Here is a 10,691-nt window from a genome sequence, read left to right as displayed (position 1 = left end):
GGGTTTGAGTGAACTGAGGTCGTAGGTGTTGAGAAAAAAGAATTAGAACGTTCAATAATCAGACTTGTCAGTGCTGGACAAACATACCGCATCGATTCACCCAAAAACCAAGGTAGTAGGCAAGATCTGAAAAGCTGCCAAGTGCGAGAAGTCAGTTCTGCAGGGAGGTGGTTGAATTTTTCAAAGTATTAGGCATAGGTTGGAATTGCAACCGAGGTAATACAACTTATATGCCTCGATTCCCTTTAAATCGAGGCATATAAGTTCGACTAAACTACAAAAATGTCACCGCATTCTGATAGGCTTTAGTTTCTTCTAAACCAAGATCTATTGTGCGAGTTTAAATGCTGATTTTTTACTAGTAATTGGTTAATTTTAAATAATTAAAGACCATATTAAATTTTTATAGACATCAAAATACACATCGACGAAACTATGAGTAGTAGAGAGGAGGGTTTAAGTTAATTACAACTAAGTATTTTATTTTTCATTAACATGTACATTATAAAACAGATATTTATTGTAATCCAAAAACCAAAAACAATTTTGTTAAGTAGGTTTTTGAAGATTGAGTCTAAATATTTTTCTGGAAACTTGAGATACATTCTTTCATACTTTCTACGAAATAGTCCTACCTAGTTTTGGTGAATTCAAATCCTCGCTCACTTTCATCGTAAAACCAGCGTTCTTCAACCACATACAGAGACTTCTACTATTATGGGCACAATTTATTTTAGAGAAATAACCAAGTTTTTCAATTTCTTGAGAGGATTTATTTAAAACTAACAATTATCTTTCAAAACTTTAACTAATAACGAAAAATTCCACATAACGTTTTTAAAAAAAGTTATATGTATATTTTGTTTGTTTCTTCTGAGATTCTAACCACTGTTCAAAGCTCTCATTTTGTGCCCTGACTTTCCTTCTTAGGCAAGAATGTGGGATAGCACTCGCTCATTGTAACTAACGAAGCTTAAACACTGTCTTCTTCCCCATTACAAGTCTTAATAATGGTTTTGGAGAACAAAGTATAGTCACCATTGGTGTTTGCAATATCTGCTCGTTCTTGCAATGACAGAGCATGCTCAAGTTCCAGCTCCACTTCACCCATTGTTGGTCTCTCATGAGGATTATACTGCACACATCTTTGTATGATATCTACAATAACTCTCCAACACTCAGGTGCAATATTCCTTTTGATATTTTTATCAATTATATCCTCAACCGGCCTACCAGGCACTTCTTCTATAAGGTATCCCGTTCCAAACACAACTTCTTTTAGAACCCAACCAAACGAGTAAACATCACATTTGTCCGTGATTGTACCGTCCCGGGAATACTCCTGAGCGATGAAACATGAAGTACCTATTGGTGAAAGTATTACTTTAGTTTTGTGAAGATGAACTCTAAATCATATCTTCTGATAAAAGCGTGGAAAACTGTCTACTAAAGTGCATGTACTCATAGTAAGACTAGATTTTCTTAGTGTTTGTGACTAAAGTGCGCCTAACATTAGAACGTCTACAAAATCTTACACTTCTAAAAAGCATCTAGCATCTTAACGGTTTCTTGGTATATATAGATCACTGTTTAACGCCCTATGTACCCTGGATGGTTGGTTGGTTGGTTGATACGTGATCTTAATCTGTTTAATTTGTACTACTGTTTAATAAACAGAGTTTCTTCTTCTCTTTTTCTCTGGTTTTCTTTTGTGATTGAAAACCCAAGTTTAACTAACAAAAAATCATTGCGGTGTGTAAGCTCAAAATATAAAATTTACTCGTAACACAATCTACTTTAATTGGTTTTGGCTTTGACAGAGAAGGTGCTCCTTGTCGGCAAAAGCTGAAATCTGCGAGTTTTGGCTCCATGTCATCATTTAAAAGAATTCTTTTAGTACTGAAGTCACAGTGAATGATGGTGCGCTTGGCTCCAGCATGAAGGTAGTGTAATCCACGAGCCGCTCCTATGCAAATCTCTAGTCTCTTTTTCCATGACAGATCCCCATGTTGTAGGTGCCGATGCAGAGATCCATTGGACATGTATTCGTACACCAGAATCTTCTCTTTCTTGTGGCTGCAAAATCCAATAAGTGTGATACAATTAGGGTCACGAAGCTGGCAGAGCAATTCTATTTCATTCTTGAACAGGTTCCATCTTTGAGGTCCATCCGCCTTAAATCGCTTTATAGTGACTGTATAATCAGAACCATCATGCTGAAGACAACCTTTATATACTCCGATATCAAATCCTCCATACCCAATTAGCCTCTTATGATCAAAGTTGTCGGTTGATTTCCTAATATCGGCGAGAGAGAACCGATGGCACAGCTCTTCTATTATTGTCGTATACTGACATGAACTTGTGTGCTTCGAATGGCAGAAGCCCCAACATTTGAGAAACATCCTTGTTTCTAATTTCTTTTGGAGTTATCTGTCTTTCAACTCTTTCAAGTGCTTATATATCGTGTTTCTCACGGTAATTGTACATTATTAAATTGAAGAATGATTATTTAACACACCTAAATCTTTTCCCTTCATTGATTTGAGACTGTTCCTTGTTAGCAAATTTGAAGAATATTTCATCTCCTTAATAAATAGATAATTGTATGACTTGGTCATTGACTTTTTGACAATAAATATATATTTTTTTTATAATTTTGTAATTTGTTGTTTTCACAAATATTATATTGAATATCATATTTCATGTTTCAGTTTTCTGAAATTAAACAATGTTGATCTTTTAGTAAAGCATTCACCACCAAAAAATTAATTACTTGTTTTCTAGAATTTTTTAATAGTACGTATTTAATTATAAACTTTACATTTTTACTAAAAGTATATTAGATTTTTCTAGAAATTAGATGATATATTATATTGGACTAAAATTGTTTAATTTAAACGCTTAGGGACCATATTAACTTTTTATAGAAACCAAAATTACCCATTGACGAAGCTATGTGAAGTAGAAGAAATATTTAAAGTTAATTATAGCTAGTAAGTGTTTTACTTTTTATTAACAAGTATTTGCGTAGTTTATGTAAATTTATAATCTGAAATACAAATACTAAAAAATATAAAAAACATATTGGATTTAAAAAAATCATGAAAAGCAGGTACGTATTCTGAAAAACAAAATTGTGAAGATGTCACTGTTGGATCTATCGAGGAGAAGGTTTCCTGTTAATTACACAAACACCAATATTAATAACATTAGAGTCAACTATATAAGGGATTGATACCACTCTTTATCCAAAACTTTAAGACAATGGATTAATGGGTCTTCCACCTTTATAAGGTGCTCTACTTTTTCGTCTATAAGACTTAGACTCACTGTTATATTCCCAACAAATATTTTATAGAAGTTGGGTTGAGAATAAACACGAGAAGTAAAAACCAACAATAATTTCTTCACTCTCCATATTTATATACTTCAGCATTCATCAAAATGCTTGAACAAGGATTGGTACAAAAGCTAGAGATATCATAAATGAACTGAACTATTGCAAAAGTATACGATAACTTCTTTGTTTGTCTGGAAAAGCTAAAAGCCTTTATTTGAGCTCACAAAATTACCTATGAAACATGTCTTCTGAGTCACTGTCTTCTGTTATAGCGATATCTTCATCTTCTAACTCAGGCTTTGGGAAAATAATAAAGGTTTCAGACAATAAAACATAATCACCATGGATGTTTGTGATATCTGCTTGTTCCTGCAACGACAGAGCATGCTCAAGTTGCACCTCTACCTCACCCATTGTTGGTCGCTCATCTACTTCGTATTTCAAGCATTCTTGCATGATATCTATGAAGACTTGCCAAGACTCAGGTGCAATCTTTCCTTTGATTTTCGGATCAACTTTCTCTTCAATCGGAAATTCCTCTTCTGTAATCAAACTCATATATTTCTTTCCACTCACAACTTCGAATAGAACCATACCAAATGAATAAACATCGGTTTTATCTGTGATGGTCAGGTTCACAAATTGCTCCATAGCGATGTAGCCAATAGTACCTATAAATGAAAGCATTGTCTTATTCTAACTGACAAAATCTTGGATTTGTTACCATTCTGCTGGAACTTCACCTCGAAGGTTCCATAATTGAAAACAATTTGCAGGAATTAGTTAATGTGCTTTGTAAATACGACTTTATATAAAGAAAGTCGTGTTTGTTAAAAAAAATGCTTTAAGAGTGTTTTATTATTAATTTAAATGAGTCACTGTTCTAATTTTTAGGATTTAGTTATTTTGTTTATTATGTGTGGTGGATTAAAATTAGGATTGTGGGTAGTTACTTTTTTAAGTTTTAAATATTGCAATGTTTTCTATTTATAAGTCATACGTTTTGTTGGCTTCAATAGCTATTGTTTTGCTTCTAAAAATTAATAATTGGTATTAAGAGCCTTATTCTTAAGGGGTATGTGAGTCTTTGTCATGGACGTTGAAGCAAGTCCCAATCTGTCTTCAATTTCTCCATCGGTGTTTGATGGTGAAAACTACCAAGTTTGGGTAGTTTGTATAGAGGCATATATGAAGACGTGGATATTTGGGAAGCAATTGAAAAAATTTATGAAATTCCTACCCTCCGAGAATATCCTACTATGGTGCAAATCAAATGGCACAAGGAGAAAAAGACCAAGAAATCCAAAGCAAAGACTTGTTTGTTCGCTTTAGTCTCATCTTATATATTCACTCGAATTATGACTCTGAAGTCGCCGTATGAGATATGGAATTATCTCAAGACAAAGTATGAAGGAAATGCAAGAATCAAAGGAATGTTTGTGCTGAACTTGGTTCGAGAATTCGAGCTGTAGAAGATGAAGGAAACAAAATCAATTTAAAGAGTATTCTAATGGGTTATTGGACATTGCAAACCAAATCAGATTGCTTGGTTCTGCATTCACAGACTCCAGAGTTATTGAAAAGAATTCTTCTAACAGTGAAAAATTTGAGGCATCTATTTCAGTCTTGGAAAATACCAAGGATCTTAATCAGATCACTCTTGTAGAGCTTTTCAATGCCTTGCATGCACATGAGCAAAGAAGAGCCATGGGACAAGAAGGTGTCATTGAAGGAGCCTTGCAAGCCAAACATCATGAGAATGCATGAAACAAGAAGAAGAAGAAGTTTTGTAAGACGCTTAAAGTTTTATGGGAATAACTATGGAGAAATTTATCATGTTTTAAAGTTATTTTTATGTTTTTGATTAATGGATTTGACATTTGTAAGGTTTGAACTTTTTGTTGTAAGACGCTTAAACCTTTGAGGTTTTGTTTCCGTGATGTTGATTTTTAAATGAAAAAAAAATTGGCGTAAATTTTAGATTTTGTTATTTTCTAGTGGCACTCCGTTAGGGGTGTTACACATACTTCTTGGTTTCCTCTGAACCGTGGTATAAAGTCCTGCGAAAAAAAATTAAAAAATCTACTGCTTCGGTTAACTTTGAACTGAGACAGTATCCTACCCTTTTATGTCTCGGTTCAAAATCGAAGCAAAAAGTTGTAGACTTTTTATCTCGTCTAGATATGCCTCGATTCAAGAACCGCTGTCTATTGACGAAAATAAACGTTGTCGTTTCCCCTAACTGCACTAGTGAAGTCTTTAATTAATTACTAGTCTAGGCACTTGCCCAGAAGCATTCATCTATCTAGCCCTCTTCAAACATTATAGCTAAGGTTGTCCTGTTTTGGTTTCATTTACGCGTTTCCCCTTTGAAAAAGAAGATAAAAACGTGTTGTAGAATAGTCCATATGAGTTTTCTTCCCTATCTCTTCATTCATCTGGTATATATTAAATGGTCAATTAGTACGGCGTTTAGGCATAATTTGAATCTTTTTTGTTTGTTTCTTCCACTCTCAACCCGCTCTGCGCTATCAACACACTACACTCTAGAATATTGGAACTCGCTATCAACAATAGATGACCAACTAATCGACTTTATTTCCACTAGGCTCAAGCAATAATTTATTTTTCTTTGAAATCTAAACTAGAGTACATAATAATTAGAATAACAGCTTTAGATACAATAAAAATGCTAAAAATACAGGCCACAAAAGGTAGAGATATCTAAAAGAAGTGCGTACTACAAAAAGAATACTTACAAACAAAGTTGTTTAATATGTCTGAAAATATCAACCACAGCAAACAAAAAACAGTTAACATAATTGAATACGTTGTTTTATGTACACTATTTTTATATTGTATACTTTAACAGAAAACAAATGTTGACAATTTAAGATCTTTTGATATCCTCATACAAACACACAAAAATACCTTCATTACAGAGATTAACGACTCACTTTTCTTATTATTATTTTCTCAAATATTTCATTTTTTCTAATACAGATAAAATATTGGATATTATTCCATATATGAAATGTCCCATATAAGATTAAGTCCACATGCAATTGATTAGGGTAGTTATGATGACCATGAAAGGCTAATAATTGTGGGAAACAATGGACCATTAGTTTTGCGGAACATCTCCGTTGAAGATAAACATTTGAAAACAACGCTAAAACTGTGCCTACGGTGGATCGCTTTCTTCAGTTTAAGGATTTCAATCTGGTTTAACTAAAAAAAATATCTTTTGGTTTATAAGGTTTAAAACTCTCACTTCATTCAACAATCTTTCTGTAAATCTTGTCACAGTCAAAAAAATTCATTAGATATTAAATTTAAATATACAGAACTAAAATAATATATTAAAAAAAGAGAGGATTGAATACATCAATTTAAAAATATAAAAACAAATTTTTAAAAAACGACTAAAATCAATTTTTTTAAATATTTTATGTATGATAATCACCAAACAACAGCTGCATTGATATTTACCTGCAAAATATAGTAAATATATAATTTTTATAATATTTATATTTTCCAACCCCTTATTGTTTTTTGTAATATTAATTTATAATAACAATATAATTTACATTTAAATTAGAGATCAATCCATTTTTGATAGTTGCATATTTTTCAATCTTTTTATATATACAATCTATGGAATTAATCAGTGATCCACAGTTTAATAACGGTGTCAATTCCTTTATCATACACCCCTTCTAAATACAAAACTTGTAAATATTTAAATTTTGTTATTACAGTTGTAGACTAAAAATTATATATATAAATTAAAATTGCAACATTTTGATTATCACATCCATGCTTTTATATTTTCTAAAATTAAAAGTTATAGAATAGATAATTATATGTGATAAATTACAACAAAGTATTGAAATCTTAATAACTATATATTTTTAGTTAATTATATAAAATTTATACTCTTTATTTGCTTTAGATAAATAATTCACGTTTATATAACTTAAAGAGAAATAACTTTTAATTTATTCAATTTGATTGAAATATATAAAAAGTGATTTTTCACTGGTACTTACTTTTCTTTAAATAATTACTTAAAGACTATTTTAGTTGTAAATATTAAACTTAATAATTCATTTGTAGTTATTAAAACGTTATTTTCTTCCTTATTTTTCACACCTCACCTTATTTATTAATAAATCAAAGATTTCAGATCATTAAATGTTTCGTTAAAAAAAGTTAAATTTCAAGTGGGAACACTAAATTTAACTAGTTCTAGAAACTTAAATCACAAACACTTATTTCTTTCAACTTGTAATAAGACTTAGATTAAATTATTAGAAACATTTATTTGGACGTAATGGAATGCTTCCTTACTCATTTTCTTTCAACTTCAACGTTCTCTCACTTATAGCACTCATAATTAAGCTTTCATCATCTTCTTTCAATGCCAGAAGGATATATAGAAAAGTGCATATATTGTTAGCAACTATGGTTTCTAGCCACAAATATTTCGTCTACTTAATGAATATATCATTGCATAACTTGCTCAACGATTTGTCGATTAACTAAAAATATAAAATTTTCAATCTAATTTTTACTTTCTATAATTTTGTATTACTTTTTTACTTTTACAAATATTAAATATCATACATGTTTCGGTTTTCTGAAATTAAACAATTTTGATCTTTTAGTAAAACATTAGTCAAAAACAAGTAATTACTTGCTTTGTACAATATTATTAATAATTTTTTATTATAAACTTTACATTTTTATTACAAGAATATGTTATCTTTTAATAATTAGATGATATATATATATATTAAATTCTTATAGACATCAAAATACACATTGACGAAACTATAAGTAGTAGAGAGGAAGGTTTAAGTTAATTATAACCCGTAAGTATTTTATTTTTCATTAACATGTACATTAAAACAGATATTTATTGTAAACCAAAAACCGACAGTAACAAATACAAGTCGATGTCAATTAGTTGCTAGTAATGAATTTGTATTGCACATGTATATGTTCCTAACTATAAAATCGTTGATACTAATTTGTTAAGTAGGGTTTTTGAAGATTGAGTCTAACTAGTGTGGTCTTAACCAATTTAATTATTTTCCAATTTTTAAATTATGTTTTTAATTGAAATAGTTTATCGTGAGCTTGACCGATATTAATATTTTTTTTATTTTGAAATTTATTCAATTTAATATTGGTTTAACGAATGTTAAATAAAATATATTTTTAATATTATTCCAATTTGCATCAGTTTGGCAGAATGATACTCAAAAAAATCGTATAGTACTTTCATCTTTAAATTATATAAATGAAAAAAATTAGAATAAAAAATTATAATAGATGAAGGAGATGAGTGTAGATAAAAAATAAAAATGTATATGAAGAAAATAAATGTGGATGAAGGAGATCAGAAAAAAAAATGTAGATAAAAAAGATGAATATTGATATAAAACATGAGTATGATACGAGTAAAAAGTTAAATTCGAGGTGATTTATGAACGTGAATCAAGAAAATAAATGTTACTAAAATTATAAAGAAAGTGAAACATAAAATTATGAATAAAGGAATTTATCAATTTTGAGTTTAAATCTTTAAATTAAAAATAATTTATAATTTATATTCATTTCAATAATGCATGGAAATTCAAAATATAAAACTTAAAATATATAACTTAGAATCATTAAACTAACATTTACTTACCTAAAATATAAATATTAAAAATTTAAGATTAGCATCACTTTAAAATATATCGATTTTATTTATTTTAACTATTTATTTTAATTATGATCTACTGATAAATTATTTATTTTTAATAATTTTATTAACATTTGGCCTTAAGTGACTATAATTTAAATAAAGATGATAAACCTAAATAAGGTTTGTGTATTAAGTGAACATTAACTTTATTTATTTGTAGTATTAGTTTTTAGTTAATGTTATTAAACTGACACAAACAAATATTTATTTAATAAAAAATTAAATAGTAATATTAATTTTTTTTGTCTTTTTTATTTTAAAAAATTAAATTAGAGTTAGCTGAGCAAACACTAATATGTTTACTAGCATAAATATTTATTTATTAAAAATACTTAAAAAATAATTGTACATTTTTTAATTTAAAAAATTCCTCATATTTATGTCAGTTTAATTATCCAATAGTATTGTAATTTGATGGACATTGATATTTAAAAACTAAATTTATTTTGTAGTAATATTTATGTGATTTACGTGAACTTATAATCTGAATTACAACTATTTAAAATATAAAAGACTATTACATTTAAAAATAATGAAAAGCATGTACCTATTTTGAAATAAAATTATCAATAGACGGAATTTATGTAAAAGTATAAGTAGAATATATTAATAATATATAATTATGTAAAAGTAAAAGTTTCTGGTTGAAAGTGATTCTTTTAAACTGTTAATAAAGATGGATCATTTTTTTGAAATTGAATTTTTAAATTAATTTTCTTAACGGACTATATTTAAATTATCAGTAAGAGAAAACTTTTTTTCTTATTTTATTAAATAATAACATATTCATAAAAAAGAGTAATATATATATAACGTGTGTGTTTATCTTATTTATAAATATAAAAAAATTAATAAACCTTGAATCTTATCAAATTTCTACATTAAAATAAAATTTTAAGAAAGTCTTAAAAATAATGTGATAATATATGAATTCACAAAAATAAATTATAATTTATTATAAATTAACTATTCATAGATATTCAGATTAACTCTATATATAGATTTTAAACCTAACTCAATTCTAGAAAATCAACTAATAGAAGAGATTTACACCTATTTATAAATTAAAAATTGGTCGATGTGAGACTTAAATTTTATATAAAATTGATTAATATTGAGAGAAAAATTATAAGATAAAAGTAATTAGTATTTTGATAACATAGAAATATTCAAGTGAAGTACAAAGTTATTCAATTTATATATATATATATATATATATATATATATATATATATATATATATATATATATATATATATAAATGATTTTTTGTACTTAATACAAACAAACTTAATGTTTATATGGATTCTACTAAAATGATGCATTATGTGAAACAGTCAGTGACAAATATTTTACTTAAATTGATTATCTTAATATTTAAAGTCATATGAGTCTATCTTAATTGAGATTATGATGAACAAGTCCTTAATTTCTAAAACCACCATAGGATAAATTAATGGGAATTTTATCCACAATTCTTCAATAATCAGTTGTATCTCCATATCATATATGAGATAAACTAAAGTTTAGGGTATTTAAATTAATTATGCCCAGCCCCATCCATCCGATTCATTTTGAGTCACCGATTCA

At 28.2% G+C, this 10,691-nt stretch overlaps 2 protein-coding genes across 2 annotated transcripts; both read right to left on the bottom strand.

Annotated features, from left to right (window-relative positions):
- Positions 1 to 590: 590 nt before the first annotated feature.
- Positions 591 to 2,515, bottom strand: LOC124832510 (receptor-like protein kinase ANXUR2). The gene is made up of 2 exons (XM_047306727.2): positions 1,781 to 2,515; positions 591 to 1,365 (listed from the first exon to the last, which is right to left on the bottom strand). The coding sequence occupies exons 1-2, from the start codon at positions 2,403 to 2,405 to the stop codon at positions 974 to 976; spliced, it is 1,017 nt and encodes a 338-aa protein (XP_047162683.2). The 5' UTR covers positions 2,406 to 2,515; the 3' UTR covers positions 591 to 973.
- A 1,056-nt stretch (positions 2,516 to 3,571) lies between these two features.
- LOC148199224 (receptor-like protein kinase ANXUR2) lies at positions 3,572 to 3,994 on the bottom strand. The gene has a single exon (XM_088112605.1). The coding sequence runs from the start codon at positions 3,992 to 3,994 to the stop codon at positions 3,572 to 3,574; it is 423 nt and encodes a 140-aa protein (XP_087968731.1).
- Between the last annotated feature and the right edge of the window lie 6,697 nt (positions 3,995 to 10,691).

This window comes from Vigna umbellata, chromosome 4 (genome assembly GCF_029865625.1).
Source record: "Vigna umbellata cultivar VRB3 chromosome 4, Vumbellata_1.0, whole genome shotgun sequence".
Classification (NCBI taxonomy): domain Eukaryota; kingdom Viridiplantae; phylum Streptophyta; class Magnoliopsida; order Fabales; family Fabaceae; genus Vigna; species Vigna umbellata.
This window is presented reverse-complemented; position numbering and strand designations above follow the sequence as displayed.

What these genes read in the sequence shown, in the direction of transcription:
- LOC148199224 (XM_088112605.1), bottom strand. Translation starts at nt 3,994, where the DNA reads ATGGAGCAATTTGTGAACCTGACCATCACAGATAAAACCGATGTTTAT.
- LOC124832510 (XM_047306727.2), bottom strand. Translation starts at nt 2,405, where the DNA reads ATGTTTCTCAAATGTTGGGGCTTCTGCCATTCGAAGCACACAAGTTCA. An exon ending in TAAAGTAGATTGTGTTACGA is followed by an intron (nt 1,366 to 1,780) that starts GTAAATTTTATA and finishes TTTCACCAATAG; the next exon opens with GTACTTCATGTTTCATCGCT.